Source organism: Coregonus lavaretus, assembly GCF_964263955.1.
Source record: "Coregonus lavaretus genome assembly, chromosome: 19".
Taxonomy (NCBI): domain Eukaryota; kingdom Metazoa; phylum Chordata; class Actinopteri; order Salmoniformes; family Salmonidae; genus Coregonus; species Coregonus lavaretus.
The window spans coordinates 28,316,974-28,334,356 of NC_140006.1; the positions used below are offsets into that span (position 1 = coordinate 28,316,974).

General features: G+C 41.6%; 1 protein-coding gene across 1 annotated transcript in view; it reads right to left on the minus strand.

Annotated features, from left to right (window-relative positions):
- LOC311146835 (astrotactin-1-like) overlaps nt 1–17,383 on the minus strand; it is a gene marked incomplete at both ends in the record, with an annotated part of 251,337 nt that overhangs the window by 71,278 nt on the left and 162,676 nt on the right. The window contains one exon of the mRNA XM_084183432.1: nt 17,109–17,297. Coding sequence (XP_084039558.1) covers nt 17,109–17,297 — 189 coding nt within the window. The remainder of the gene's footprint in view (nt 1–17,108; nt 17,298–17,383) is intronic.

The following is a 17,383-nucleotide window of genomic DNA, read 5'->3' on the forward strand; positions in this document are numbered from 1 at the left end:
AAATTCACTTTTAAGCCGTTTGTTTGCATATTTCAAGACATGGCATATGAGGGTGCAGTGAGATACCCGATGGGTTGGACGATACTTTTCTTGTCAATCATCATGAAAAAACGTATACTTAAAAACTGGAAATCAACCAATCCTCCGTCGTTAACACAATGGAAGGATCAAATGCTTTATTATCTAAATGTTGAAAGTGCATGGGTGACTGAGAGAAACAAATTGGTGCGGTTTGAGGCCATGTGGCGTAGAGTGATGCAGGCGCTGGAGATGGGGGTGAGAGCATGTGGGTCTGGGCAGGTGTGATGTATTTGATGTTTGTGTGATGTTGTCATTTGTATGTGTATGTTTTGTATTGTTCAAAAAATAATAAAATCTTACAACAAAAAAAGGACCGTTGGGTTCCATATAGGGTTCTATATAGAACCTTTAGGGGTGCCATATATGAAGCAAGCATATAACCCTTTTTGGTTCTATTCAGAACATATTTTTATAAGGGATTCTACAGTTCCTTGTGTGCACAGGTTTTATTAGCATAGTCAAATGAGAAGTATTTATGTATGACTAATAACATATCTATTGATCAATAATGTAAAGGAAGGCATGACATGATGATGGCCCATATCCAAACTGGATTTTGACTCTCAAGAGTTTAGGTTGTGAAGATGGGACACCTTGAGAGGAGAGTTTCTGCTCCTTAAGTCTGCTGCTTTAAGGGATACTAAGATATTATTTTATCTAGTCATCAGATGAACTAGTGGATACCATTTTTATGTCTCTGCGTGCAGTATGAAGAAAGTTAGCGGTAGTTTCACGAGCCAATGCTAACTAGCATTAGCGCAATGACTGGAAGTCTACAGGTACAGTAGCAATGCTACCTAAATTCCAGAATCTCGCAGTATCCCTTTAAGTCTAAAGCTTCTCCTTGTTCTTAGGGAGCATTGACAGAGAAGAAATCACAAAGATAAATCCCCATCTCTGTTAGCAAACATGGTTAATTTCTCCTTTCATCAATTTAGAATTCAATAAAAGGAGCAAAAGAGACTATGCTATGCCCTTTATCCCAAAGGCAAACTGTAAATGAGCAGTCTCCCTCTTCCGCTCGACGACAAAGGATGCAGTGGTCAAATAGGCCTGTAGAGGGCAATTTTGGAGCACTTTCATCACCAAACTGTGGGGCTGGGGGGGAGGGAGGACTCAGGCAGGATAAATGTGTCTAGATTTATTTGGTCTTTTATTTTTTGGTAACCATTTCCCTCTGAATGAAGAGCCAGTGTTTTTCCTGCCCTCTCCTTCGATTAAGGCATTCATTAGGTAGCCCAACTCAGACAGGAGTTACAATGCCCTCGTTAATTTTGACATGAAAATCAGCTCTGCTCATTATGATCAAATTACTGCAGATTTTCTGGGTGGTGGAAATATGTCGTAAGACAATAGGAACACTTGACATATTCTGAATCTGCAGCAGTTTTATTTTAAGGGAATAATGATGACACACTGTAATCATTTCAATCGTTTCATTTAAACACTAGGCATACTGAGTAAATGTACAAAGAATGTACAGGATATCTTTTGATTTATGAGTGTTATATAACTACTTATATACTACTTCGTATGGCCCAAGCTGTAAAACCCCATGGTTTATCTGACAAAACAGGATTAAAGGGATACTTCGTGATTTTGGCAATGAAGCCCTTTATCTACTTCCCCAGGGTCAAATTAACTCATGGATTCCATTTTTATGTCTCTGCATCCAGTATGAAGGAAGTTAGAGGTCGTTTTGTGAGCCAATGCTAATTAGCGTTAGCACAATGACTGGAAGTCTATGGTATCTACTAGCATGCTAGCAGTTACCATAGACATCCAGTCATTGCACTAATGCTAGTTAGCAATCACGCTAACGCTAGTTAGCAACTTCCTTCAAACTGCACGCAGAGACATTAAAATGGTATCCACTAATTCACCTGACTCTGGGGAAGTAGATAAAGGGCTTCATTGCCAAAATCACGAAGTATCTCTTTAAGAGTGGGCGCCTAATACTGTTTTATTTCACATGCACAGACACATAGGAATCACTTCAGCATGCGTGAGCTATGTGAAAATCCATGTCACTTCTCATAGAAGGGCTATATTTGAAGCTTTGCAGTTTGTAGCAGTCTGGATCATCCCGGGGTCTGTTTGAGGAAGCAGAAAAACGTATACCCCTAGGACAGGAAGCTTATACTGTCTTTTATGTCAATAATGGTCAATAATGCATTATGCAAGAAGTAGAATATTATTCCCTATGACTTTGTTGAAGCACAACAGTGTGTTGGACTCACTAGCACAGTTACAATTAATCCATCAACTTCTATATTAAACTTTAGAAGGAATCTCCAGGCTAATGAGATAAGATACACTATTAAATGGGTCATACATTCAAATCAAATCAAATCAAATGTTATTGGTCACATACACGTGTTTAGCAGATGTTATTGTGGGTGTAGTGAAATGCTTGTGTTTCTAGCTCCTACAGTGCAGTAATATCTAACAATTTCACAACATATACCTAATACACACAAATCTAAGTAAAGCAATGGAATTAAGAATATATAAATAAATATATGGGCGAGCAATGTCAGAGCAGCATAGACTAAGATAAAGTAGAATAGTACTGATTTGATGCATGACTGTGCTTTAAAAAAACATTTAAATATATGTAAAATCATGTATTTATATCACTTCTCTCTCTTCTTGCCTCAAGACACCGAAGGAAGGAAGAAATCCATACACGATGAGCTAAACCCACAGCTCATATATCAGTGTCAGCCAATCAGAGCCCTGGATTGTGTTGATAACACGTTGCTCAAAGTGCTAGTGGCCTTGATGAAAAGCCTTGAGCAGTGCTCTCATCACTCTTCATTTGCTGTGGCACCAGAACAGTTCAATGGAACTACAGTGAGGGAAAAAAGTATTTGATCCCCTGCTGATTTTGTACGTTTGCCCACTGACAAAGAAATGATCAGTCTATCATTTTAATGGTAGGTTTATTTGAACAGTGAGAGACAGAATAACAACAAAAAAATCCAGAAAAACACATGTCAAAAATGTTCTAAATTGATTTGCATTTTAATAAGGGAAATAAGTATTTGACCCCTTCTCAATCAGAAAGATTTCTGGCTCCCAGGTGTCTTTTATACAGGTAACGAGCTGAGATTAGGAGCACACTCTTAAAGGGTGCTCCTAATCTCAGTTTGTTACCTGTAAAAAATACACCTGTCCACAGAAGCAATCAATCAATCAGATTCCAAACTCTCCACCATGGCCAAGACCAAAGAGCTCTCAAAGGATGTCAGGGACAAGATTGTAGCCCTACACAAGGCTGGAATGTGCTACAAGACCATCGCCATGCAGCTTGGTGAGAAGGTGACAACAGTTGGTGCGATTATTCGCAAATGGAAGAAACACAAAATAGCTGTCAATCTCCCTCGGCCTGGGGCTCCATGCAAGATCTCACCTCGTGGAGTTGCAATGATCATGAGAACGGTGAGGAATCAGCCCAGAACTACACGGGAGGATCTTGTCAATGATCTCAAGGCAGCAGGGACCATAGTCACCAAGAAAACAATTGGTAACACACTACGGCGTGAAGGACTGAAATCCTGCAGCGCCTGCAAGGTCCCCCTGCTCAAGAAAGCACATATACATGCCCGTCTGAAGTTTGCCAATGAACATCTGAATGATTCAGAGGAGAACTGGGTGAAAGTGTTGTGGTCAGATGAGACCAAAATGGAGCTCTTTGGCATCAACTCAACACGCCGTGTTTGGAGGAGGAGGAATGCTGCCTATGACCCCAAGAACACCATCCCCACCGTCAAACATGGAGGTGGAAACATTATGCTTTGGGGGTGTTTTTCTGCTAAGGGGACAGGACAACTTCACCGCATCAAAGGAACGATGGACGGGGCCATGTACCATCAAATCTTGGGTGAGAACCTCCTTCCCTCAGCCAGGGCATTGAAAATGGGTCGTGGATGGGTATTCCAGCATGACAATGACCCAAAACACATGGCCAAGGCAACAAAGGAGTGGCACAAGATGAAGCATATTAAGGTCCTGGAGTGGCCTAGCCAGTCTCCAGACCTTAATCCCATAGAAAATCTGTGGAGGGAGCTGAAGGTTCGAGTTGCCAAACGTTAGCCTCGAAACCTTAATGACTTGGAGAAGATCTGCAAAGAGGAGTGGGACAAAATCCCTCCTGAGATGTGTGCAAACCTGGTGGCCAACTACAAGAAACGTCTGACCTCTGTGATTGCCAACAAGGGTTTTGCCACCAAGTACTAAGTCATGTTTTGCAGAGGGGTCAAATACTTATTTCCCTCATTAAAATGCAAATCAATTCATAACATTTTTTACATGCGCTTTTCTGGATTTTTTTGTTGTTATTCTGTCTCTCACTGTTCAAATAAACCTACCATTAAAATTATAGACTGATCATTTCTTTGTCAGTGGGCAAACGTACAAAATCAGCAGGGGATCAAATACTTTTTTCCCTCACTGTAGCTGCTCTCCACACACACACACACACACACACACACCATTATCAGTAAACAAGGCACGTCCAAGACATTTCCACATAACTATTATTCCCTCTAAAAGACGTTTCAAAATATTTGCAATTCCTCAACCATGGACTTGATGTGCTTCAGAATACTGTACTCTATGTATTATTTGAGATATGACTTCTAATTAAACCATGTTACGTGTAGGACACACATGATGTACAAGAGCATTATGTTGTGCATGGAGCTTGACTGGCATGATCCCCATTCGCAACATAAAACGCAAGCATTGATTATTAAAGCAGAAAAATCTACTATATTATGAAAAGTGGATTGGAAATGCTGTGTGATTACATTTTAACACATTTACAGTGTTTTTATCGCTCTGGTGCAATTTTCACAAGTTTATGGTACATTTTCACAACTCTTAGTACAAAACTCAAAACAGATAATCAAAAGGCAGTTGTTTCAAAACTCTTAGCACATTTCCAATTGACTAAGTAAAACGCACAAAATTATACAGTCACTTTTTCACCAAACTTAATCAGTCTTTCGTCTAGAAATACATGTTTCACATTGCAATACATGTTCATATAAAGTAATTGCCTTTCACAATGCAATGCTTACATTACTTTTGATTTGATTCTCTTCTCTTTTGTTAAAATATATGTTACTATTACTTAATCCGACTGCTCTTAATTTATGATCACATAAACGTTTGGTAAACCTATAGATTTTACATGTAAACTGGTTTGTTTACTTCAGATTTTGAGAACTACATAATGGAAATATGTCTGTAAAGTAGAAACACAAAAGGTATGATAAATACCGTATTTTCCGCACTATAAGACGCACCGGAGTATAAGCCACAGCAGCTAAATTGAATGATATTGAATGATGTGTACATATATAAGCCGCACTGGACTATAAGCCGCAGGTGTTTTAATGTTTAATTACCATATGTAAGGGTTCGTGCACAGAGGGGATTGTCGGGAAAGAGACAAACTGTCTCGCTCTCGTAATGTCTGTCTGTCTTGCTCTCGTTCTGTCTCTCGTTCTGTCTCTCGTACCACTCTCGGTTCCACTTTTACTTTTGCGCGCTACCTGTCTCACTCTTTTCCGGCCTCCAGCTTTTCCTGCTGGAGCCCGCCGCTTAAAGGTGGGGGGCGCGGACCGGTCATAGAGCCCATAGAGTTAAAGTTGGTGGACTGTAACCTGTAAAATCCATAGATTTAGGAGGTCTTCTAGTGGCCGTTAGCTGTAAAAATCCATAGATTAGCCGCACCGTTATATAAGCCGCAGGGTCGAAAAATGGGAAAAAAGGCACGGCTTATAGTCCGAAAATTACGGTACTCAAATGTACTACTATGATGATGATAATTATGATTTTACTTCACAGTAAGTTCATATGGCTTTACTAAAATTGCATTGGCCAATACAGTACTGTAATACCGTAATCTATGCCATTTACGTAGCAGACACTTTTATCCAAAGTGACAACAGTCCACACATTTTGGCATCTGACCCCAGTGGGAATCGAACCCACAACTCTGGTGTTGCTAGTGCCATGCTCCTATGAACTGAGCCACGTATAGGACCACTACAATACATGCGTACAATACAACATTGTAAAATAAAATACACGATTACAATACAGGTGGAAGATGTATGATTGCCATCCCCATGAGAGTACCACCCTCCTTCAGGCTTGGATTCGCCATTACAAAAGTTTTTTCCCCAGGTGCATAAACAATGAGGGTATTTACTGCGATTTCGATGAGAACCTATGGCCAAATGCTCAAGACATGCTTGATGCAAACTAGTGCCTTTTAAACATTATGTTTCTTTCATTTCCCTTGTTTTATTACATTGATCACACCTTTGATCACACATGGGATAGAAATTATGGAAATGTGATGTTCAGTCAATTTTAATGGGTAGTGCAAGTGTATTTCCTAATGTGAAAACAGTGTAATGTACTGTAATTTACAGTACTGTAGCATACCACATTTAAAGGGCAATTTTGTAACATGTATCTTACAATATTTGCTATTGGCTTAACTGGTTGTTTAAATAACTAAATTGAGAAGATATCATTATGCTGTGTTTTGGTGATTAAACCAATGTACTCATTATATTTCACAGTACATTTATATTTTGGATCAATGGTTGTGTGGTGAAATATGTCTACAAACGAAATGAATGCACAATGAAAGGTTTTGAATGTAAGACTGGCTGTGTTACAAGTGTTACCAGTTTGGAGTTTTGTACAAAAAGTTTTGAAAATTCACCACAAACTTGTGAAAATAGTACCAAAGCGAGGAGAAAATAAAAATAACTATTACTAGGAAGCAATCAACTATAAGCAGCAATAGCCTGTTAACGGTTGTTTGTGTTAATGTACCTACACTACTACACTAAATCGTATTTACAGTAATCAACACATGTATGCATCTGAGTGCAAAACTACAGTATCAAACGAATCCTGTTGAAATAAATACCAGTTACATGTATTGGGAGTAATTCAAAAAATGTTGCCGGTCGAAAATGGAGCCACAGTAAATATCTTCAAGGGATTTGTTCCTTACAACTGTTACTTATTAATAAACGCACAAGGACATGCACTTGGATATAAAGTTTCTTATTATACTTGATATTTTTCTGTCCAAATTACTTAATAATCCCGGCTTCTTCGTATAATGCCTGTAAGGGATTTGGCTTGGTCTGTTGATGTGATTGTTTATTAACGATAATACTTAGTCCAAGTCTGCATCCCAAATGGTCCCTACCCTATTCCCTACATAATGTACTACTTTTGGCTGGGCCCTGGAATAAAACATAGTCAAATTTTGCATCCCAAATGGTACCTACCCTATTTCCTACATAGTGCACTACTTTTGGCCAGGGCCCAGCCAAAAGTAGTACACTATGTAGGGAATAGGGCACCATTTGGGACACAGACTTGGACTAAGTTTTATCATTAATTAACAATCACATCAACAGAACAATCCAAATCCCTTACACGCATTAAACGATTAATATACACAACACTGTCCCTTAGCTCCTCGTAGCAAAAATACAATAATAAGTAATGTGCCTTAGTGATGTGCCTTGATCAGTAATTAAAAGGGACTCAAGAAGTGGGAAGATTGCAAAACATTGCATTTACACAGTTCTGAAGGCATTGTGAACGTGATGAATCCCAGTTGACTTTGTAGATATATGAAAGCTCAGTGGGAACGATATTTTTGTCACACCCTCATTAAATCACATAGCAACGCAGTGTAAATTGAGTAAAGCTCTTTAAAACACATGCTATCTTTCAAAAAGGAAATAAACTCTAGCTCGCAGTCCTCTACAGCCAGACACAGAGTTTGACTTTTAATCAACTGTTAATGAAGTGCAAGAACATCAAGTTATCCAGTTAGCTCTGCATTTGTTAGGCACAAGCACTTACATCCTTATCCTATATGACTTATAGTTCCAAGATTTGTATAATGAATGTATTCATCAACCAGTCAAATGCTTCTATTTTGATTGAGCTGTATAACATTGAAACAGCAAACTTCAATGATCTGATCGGATGAATTACACCAGCAGCAGGAAAATTGTGATACAGTCAAAGGAAGGGGAAAAAACAAGTCACAATTCTTAAGTGTAAAGGCCACCAAAAGCCATTGTGAAGGTCAAATCTCCTATTTGCTCATTTATGTTAACTCAAAGTCCAGAGGGTGTTGAGAGGTAGTGCCCTTCAGCCGAAGGACAAGCAGAGATGAACATTACTCTGAATTAACTCAAGACAGCCAGGGCAGAAATCCTAAACTGAGTTCCTGTCCAAAACCCCACTACTCTGTAGGAGTAACAAGAACAATAGGGAAATGGGAGTTGGGTTGCCAGAAACTCTCCTGTTGGAATCAACATTTTAAATGTATTGTCAAGGGGATGACCTTGAACATGTCTACTAAATGTTTGATGTGGGGTTTAACTTCTCTTAAACCGAGAGTATAGGCTGATGAAACGGATCATGTTAACCAGGATTAAAGCAGACTGGGTTTGGGCAATTACAATACATAATGGATAGGATCTTGTTTTGTGATTGATTCAATGAGAGTGCAGCAGGAGGGATTGGAAGGGCCTCCTGGGGTTATAATTCAAACTGGCTGACTTAAACTGGTATTCACATGATATCTTTTAGGCCCCTGCTCTTATGGCGATATTACAGCCTTAGATAGTTTTTCTGCTGAGAAAGGAAATTGTGCAGCCTAGACTTGAGATTCAACTTTGTGTGCGCGTGCATTCTAACCTAGTTAAATGTATATGTCGTTCAAACCTTGCAAAATATTTTTTCAACTTTAAAGGCCCAGTGTAGTCAATAATGGGATTTTCCTGTGTTGTATATGTATTTCCACACTATGAGGTTGGAAAGATACAGTGAAATTGTGAAATTATGATAATGCCCTTTTAGTGTAAGAGCTGTTTGAAAAGACCACCTGACATTTTGGTGGGATGGAGTTTTGGCCTGCCTGGTGACATCACCAGGCAATAAATTAGGTAATAGACCAATAAGAAAGAGTTCCAAACCTCTCCGCCAATAACAGCTAGTTTTCAGTTTTCCCTCCCCACTCAGACCACTCCCAGACAGTCGTAGCAAAATTCTTGCTTGAGAAATTACCATTTTTATTTAAAACAATCACAGTAAGGTAGATTACATGACCAAAAGTATGTGGACACCTGCTCGTCAAACACGTCATTCCAAAATCATGGGCATTAATATGGAGTTGTTCCCCCCTTTGCTGCTATAACAGCCTCTACTCTTCTGGGAAGGCTTTCCATTAGATGTTGGAATATTGGTGCGGGGACTTGCTTCCATTCAGCCACAAGAGCATTAGTGAGGTCGGGCAATTAGGCATGGCTCGCAGTCGGCGTTCCAATTCATCCCAAAGGTGTTCGATGGGTTTGAGGTCAGGGCTCTATGCAGGCCAGTCAAGTTCTTTCACACTGATCTCGACAAACCATTTCTGTATGAACCTCGCTTTGTGCACAGGGTCATCGTCATGCTGAAACAGGAAAGGGCCCCCAAACTGTTGCCACAAAGTTGGAAGCACAGAATCATCTAGAATGTCATTGTATGCTGTAGCGTTAAGATTTCCCTTCACTGGAACTAAGGGGCCTAGCCCGAGCCATGACAAACAGCCCCAGACCATTATTCCTCCTCCACCAAACATTACAGTTGGCACTATGCATTTGGGCAGGTAGCGTTCTCCTGGCATCCGACAAACCCAGATTCATCCGTCGGACTGCCAGATGGTGAAGCAAGGTCCCGTAAGGGTAGGTAACAACACATCTGCCACGCTGATCCTCAACATGGGGGCACCTCAGGGGTGCGTGCTCAGTCCCCTCCTGTACTCCCTGTTCACTCATGACTGCATGGCCAGGCATGACTCCAACACCATCATTAAGTTTTCCGATGACACAACAGTGGTAGGACTGATCACCAACAACGACGAGACAGCCTATAGGGAGGCGGTCAGAGACCTGGCTGTGTGGTGCCAGGACAACAACCTCTCCCTCAACGTGATCAAGACAAAGGAGATGATTGTGGACTGCAGGAAAAAGAAGAGGACCGAGCACGCCCCCATTCTCATCGACGGGGCTGTAGTGGAGCAGGTTGAGAGCTTCAAGTTCCTTGGTGTCCACATCACCAACAAACTAACATGGTCCAAGCACACCAAGACAGTCGTGAAGAGGGCACGACAAAACCTATTGCCCCTAAGGAGACTGAAAAGATTTGGCATGGGTCCTCAGATCCTCAACAGGTTCTACAGCTGCACCATCGAGAGCATCCTGACAGGTTGCATCACTGCCTGGTATGGCAACTGCTCAGCATCCGACCGCAAGGCATTACAGAGGGTAGTGCGTAGGGCCCAGTACATCACTGGGGCCAAGCTTCCTACCATCCAGGGCCTCTATACCAGGCGGTGTCAGAGGAAGTCCCTAAAAATTGTCAAAGACTCCAGCCACCCTAGTCATAGACTGTTCTCTCTGCTACCGCATGGCAAGCGGTACCGGAGCGCCAAATCTAGGTCCAAGAAGCTTCTAAACAGCTTTTACCCCCAAGCCATAAGATTCCTGAACATCTAATCAAATTGCTACCCAGACAATGTGCAAGTTATTTATATTTGACAAGTGAGATAGCCCTCTTCTTCTGCTTCTGCAAACTGTCTGAAGACAACTTGCTTTAAGTCGAAGACATCTGCTTCATGCTCTCTCTAATTGTCTCGCCACTGAGCATGCAGCACACATTCATCACCCTGCCTGCTCTGCAAGCTGTCTTCCTACAACCTGACACCAACCCAACACTGCACCTGACAGAGAGAGGCCTGCGATGTAGGATGGACTGAGGCCCACAGGCTCTTTCCACCGTACAGCCAGTACTATGGGGAGCACCCCCTTCTTATCGCTTCTACCTCCCTGCTCTTGCCTCAGGCTGCAGACCCTTCAGAGGCACCTGGGCCATGCTTAGCCGTGACCCTCTGACCTGCCTGTCAGCCAGAGCATGTGCAGCATGACGGGAAAAGGAGAGTAAGAGGAGAGAGAGAGAGAGGAAACATGTTGTCCTGGATAAGTGGTAAATGTTCTGGTTCTGTCACCCACAGGAAGAAACACGGTGGAGGGTTGGTGGCTGGTGGGGATGCAGGTGGTTCAGTGACAGTCACACTCCCTAATCACACTCCCTAATCAGTCAACTCTACACTCGGTCAACTCTGTAGTGCATCAACTCCATACTTTTCACTGTTTCTCAACCTCTGATCCTCGCACTGTCTGAGAAGAGTAACACATCATTGTTTTAATGGCTGAGCAGCTCTATAAATGGAATAAATAAGGACTGTTGTCTGTTGTCTGTGTTAATCAAAGCCTCGGCTTGACGTTACATAATGACCCTGACACTAGTCTCTGTGGATGAGAGCACAGCTTTGAGCCAGAGAACAGGTGAACTAATTCAAAATGACAGAGGTCCGTAGCCTTTTAAATACAGATGGACCTCGGGTTTAATGGAGGTCATTATTCAGATGTACTGTAGTTGATTTTCAGTTGCTGTCAGGTGCGCTACTTCACTGTCTCCAAGACTTCAGGCCAATGCTAAAATGGGTAAAGATTGTTTACGTTTTTATATGTTTAATTTCTCATTGGTTATTGAGGTTGTAGGTTCTGTCTCATACCAAGTGCTTACCTTATCGCAATCTGTTCTTTATATTATATCCATCTAAAATGTTATGATTAATCATGAGGATTGAATATGATATCCTTCAATGTTTGAAAAATGCACACATATTTATAATGTAATGATAATGTGCCTGTGTTTAGGATTTTCAAGCATCCACACCTACGTTGATACCATTTTTATGACTCTGTGTCCAGTATGAAGGAAATTAGAAGTAGTTTTGAGGGCCAATGCTAACTAGCGTTAGCATGGTGTAAGTTCCTTTACATTTTGAATTTGTTTAAATTAAATGGAGGTAAAACCAAAAAGTTTACAAATATAAACGCAACATGCAACAATTTCTAAGATTTTACTGAGTTACAGTTCATATAATGAAATCAGTAACAAAATATTTTTGGCCCTAATCTATGGATTTCACATGACTGGGAATACAGATATGCATATATTGGTCACAGATACCTTAATAAAAAATGTTGGGGTATGGATCAGAAAACCAGTTAGTATCTGGTGTGACCACCAGTTGCGTCGTGCAGAGCGACACATCTCCTTCGCATAGAGTTGATCAAGCTGTTGATTGTGGCCTGTGGAATGTTGTCCCAATCCTCTTCAATGGCTGTGCGAAGCTGTCTGGTGAGTATGCAGGCCATGGAAGAACTGGGACATTTTCAGCTTCCAGGAATTGTGTACAGGTCCTTGCAACATGGGGCTGTGCATTATCATGCTGAAATATGAGGTGATGGCGGCGGAAGAATGGCACGACAATGGGCCTCAGGATCTCGTCACGGTATCTCTGTGCATTCAAATTGCCATCGATAAAATGCAATTGTGTTTGTTGTCCATAGCTTATGCCCGCCCATACCATAACCCCACCGCCACCATGTTGACATTAGGAAACCACTCGCCCACACGACGCCATACATGTGGTCTGCGGTTGTGAGGCCGGTTGGATGTACTGCCAAATTCTCTAAAACAACGTTGGAGGAGGCTTATGGTAGAGGAATTAACATTAAATTATCTGGCAACAGCTCTGGTGGACATTTTTACAGTCAGCATAGCAATTGCACACTCCCTCAAAACTCGAAACATCTGTGGCAGTGTGATGTGTGACAAAACTGCACATTTTAGAGTGACATTTTATTGTTCCCAGCACAAGGTGCACCTGTGTAATGATCATGCTGTTAATCAGCTTCTTGATATGCCACACCTGTCAGGTGGATGGATTATCTCGGCAAAGGAGAAACGCTCACTAACAGGGATGTAAACAAATTTGTGCAAAACATTTGAGAGAAATAAGCTTTTTGCACATATGGAATATTTCTGGGATCTTTTATTTCAGCTCATGAAACATGGGACCAACACTTTACATGTTGCGTTTATATTTTTGTACAGTGTATTTCGCCAAATATACCTTTGGACCACATTTTGGATGAATATTTTATCAAAAAGATTACCCTCCAAGTGTGTCTTTACTTTCGCTATTAATTCTCATATATTGCCACATATAAATAAATCTTATTATGTCTGCTGACGGAACTCCCGAAACATGAAGAAATTATTAGCAGACTCACGCCAAATCCAGCAGGGCTCTGATATTTGTAGCAAAGGGTAGGACATGGATCACCATAGTCTCCAGTGAGCTCATTACTCCCACCAAAAGGGCAGGACTTTTATGGAGGCAGAGTGGAGATTAAGAGATGATGATGATTTTTAGAAGTGCATTTTTAGAATTTAGGCCTATATCCCAGGAATCAAAACATTCATTTACAGTAGTACCATTGTTTCAGTGTCATCATTTGCAATTCCCTGCTCTAGAAGAACGAAGATTGTGCTGTGTAAAGTGAATTCACAAAACGGCACTTTTTCAAAAACCATTGCATTTTGTATCTAATCATGTAATAGTGTCTGTACCGGTGTCACAGAGTGAGAAAATGAAGAATAACAGAGTTTTCATGCAGGTGGAAAACTCAATCATTCTGTGACACCGGTACTTTGGCAATGTGGGTGGGGTTATATCCTGCCTGGTTGGCTCTGTCTGGGGGTATCATTGGACGGGGCCACAGTGTCCCCCGATCCCCCCTGTCTCAGTCTCCAGTATCTATGCTGCAATAGTCCATGTGCCGGGGGGCTAGGGTCAGTCTGTCTTATCTGGTGTAATTCTCTTGTCTTATCTGGTGTCCAGTGTGATCTTAAGTATTGTTAGGTTCTAAGTTCTGGTACAAATCCAGGCGGACCCCAAAGGAAGCTCAAACTAGATTTATTACACCCAACAGGATGTACCCCCCCCCAAAGTCAATACTTTGTAGAGCCACCTTTTGCAGCAATTACAGCTGCAAGTCTCTTGGGGTATGTCTCTATAAGCTTGGCACATCTAGCCACTGGGATTTTTACACATATTTCAAGGCAAAACTGCTCCAGCTCCTTTAAGTTGGATGGGTTCCGCTGGTGTACAGCAATCTTTAAGTGATACCATAGATTCTCAATTGGATTGAAGTCTGGGCTTTGACTAGGCCATTCCAAGACATTTAAATGTTTCCCCTTAAACCACTCGAGTGTTGCTTTAGCAGTATGCTTAGGGTCATTGTCCTGCTGGAAGGTGAACCTCCGTCCCAGTCTCAAATCGCTGGAAGACTGAAACAGGTTTCCCTCAAGAATGTCCCTGTATTTAGCGCCATCCATCATTCCTTCAATTCTGACCAGTTTCCCAGTCCCTGCCGATGAAAAACATCCCCAAAGCGTGATGCTGCCACCACCATGCTTCACTGTGGGGATGGTGTTCTCGGGGTGATGAGAGGTGTTGGGTTTGCGCCAGACATAGCATGTTCCTTGATGGCCAAAAAGCTAAATTTTAGTCTCATCTGACCAGAGCACCTTCTTCCATATGTTTGGGGAGTCTCCCACATGCCTTTTGGCGAACACCAAACGTGTTTGCTTATTTTTTTCTTTAAGCAATGGCTTTTTTCTGGCCACTCTTCGGTAAAGCCCAGCTCTGTGGAGTGTACGGCTTAAAGTGGTCCTATGGACAGATTCTCCAATCTCTGCTGTGGAGCTTTGCAGCTCATTCAGGGTTATCTTTGGTCTCTTTGTTACCTCTCTGATTAATGCCCTCCTTGCCTGGTCCGTGAGTTTTGGTGGGCGGCCTTCTCTTGGCAGGTTTGTTGTGGTGTCATATTCTTTCCATTTTTTAATAATGGATTTAATGGTGCTCCGTGGGATGTTCAAAGTTTCTGATATTTTTTTATAACCCAACCCTGATCTGTACTTCTCCACAACTTTGTCCCTGACCTGTTTGGAGAGCTCCTTGGTCTTCATGGTGCCGCTTGCTTAGTGGTGCCCCTTGCTTAGTGGTGTTGCAGACTCTGGGGCCTTTCAGAACAGGTGTATATATTCTGAGATCATGTGACAGATCATGTGACACTTAGATTGCACACAGGTGGACTTTATTTAACTAATTATGTGACTTCTGAAGGTAATTGGTTGCACCAGATCTTATTTATGGGCTTCATAGCAAAGTGGGTGAATACATATGCACGCACCACTTTTCCGTTATTAATTTTTTAGAATTTTTTGAAATAAGTAATTTTTTTCATTTCACTTCACCAATTTGGACTATTTTGTGTATGTCCATTACATGAAATCCAAATAAAAATACATTTAAATTACAGGTTGTAATGCAACAAAATAGGAAAAACGCCAAGGGGGATGAATACTTTTGCAATGCACTGTAGCAGCTGCATAACCCAACATACAAGTCACTTAAGCACATATGTATACCTTCCGACTAGGCTGAGTCAACTCCATGTATGTCTTAAGATAAACAATCTTATTGGTATTGTCGTGGCCCAGCCTGAGCCCGGAAACTTTGTGGGGGGGATGTGTGTGTGTGTGTGTGTGTGTGTGTGTGTGAGATAACACTTCAGTTAGAGTGTTGTTGGGTAGGCCCCTCTGGCCCCTCTCCCAGAGTTCCACATCTCTCATTACTCTGGTTCCACAGAGACTAGCTTAGCTTATCAGGAACTGAGACTTGACTGTTTCCTTTTATCAACTTCCTAAGAAATATGAACATACAAAAAGGCAAGAACATGTCTGGACAGACAGACACTTACTGTACTTCCCCTTGTCACTGCAATAACACACACACACAAGCTCCAACATCCTAACCAATAACAAGTTGTTACTACTAATAAGCTGATTATGCAGTTATAAACGGGCTCATTATGTAATTAAAACGGGCTCAAGTCAGACAGTCTCCAACAGTATGCTCCCTCTAATTCTCCCATCTCTCTTTCGCTCTCTCTCCCTAGGTCCATGCCTCAGGACTACCTGGTCTGACGACTCCTGGCTGTCCCCGTCCCCAGTCCACCTGGTCGTGCTGCTGATCCAGTTTCTGCTGTTCTGCCTGCGGCTATGAAACCCTGACCTGTTCACCGGACGTGCTACCTTGTCCCAGATCTGCTGTTTTGACACTCTCTCTCCCTCTCTCCCTCTCCTCTCTCTGTCTCTCTACCACACCTGCTGTCTCGACCTCTAAATGCTCGGCTATGAAAAGCCAAATTATATTTACTCCTGAGGTGCTGACCTGTTACACCCTCTATAACCACTGTGATTATTATTTGACTAAAATGTAAATGTAATTTATGAAGGTTTCAACAACTTGAAGAACGATCTGGCCTTAATGACTATGTACTCTGATAATCTCTCCCGGGCACAGCCCTCAGAGCCTGGTTCCTCTCTAGGTTTCTTCCTAGGTTTCTGCCTTTCTAGGGAGTTTTTCCTAGCTACTGTGCTTCTACATCTGCATTGCTTGCTGTTTGGGGTTTTAGGCTGGGTTTCTGTATAACACTTTGTGACATCTGCTGATGTAAAAAGGGCTTTATAAATACATTTCATTGATTGAATTTGATTGAAATCACTCTGTCATATGGTTAAAACTGACAGCTTATATTTTTTCTACAGCAAAATGAGTTATGAATATCTACAGTAACTAATTACTGTGGCACAATGCATCTGTGCACTTTATCAACCTCCTTGGAAAGGTCAAAGCCTTGTTTGAGAGTTCTGTTGTGATTTTCTATTAATTTAAACAGGTCTGAATTTGAAATTTCAGTTGATGTTTCCAACGGTCTTCAGAAGGCCTAGCTTTGTCCACTCTCAGCAAATGACAAATGGCTTTTCAAAAAAGGACATAAATCCTGACCCTTTATTTTTCCCAATTGCATATCCCTAGAACCCCAGAAATAAAACAATAACATTTTTGGAACATGAACCAACAATGGATGCCCTCCAGGAGCTTATTATACTTTACATTTTCTCCAAGTAAGGAATCTCCAATCAATTAGAGGTCTTACCTTTGCTGATGTCCTGGTACTCCAGCCACAGCTGCCTCTGGACCTGCTTGTTGGGGTACCAGATAGTGCAGGCCTCCTCGAAGCCGTACACTGCCTCTTGTACAAAGTGATTACCAAACTCCCTAAGGATGGAGACAAAATCACTGCGGAGGGTGGCACCGTCCAGGGAGTGGATGGCAGAGCTGAATGCTGTTAGAAAACACAGTGAAGGAGTTAGCAATGGATAGGCTATTGACAAATCCATAGTGCCCTGTGTAAAACAGCAAAATTAACAT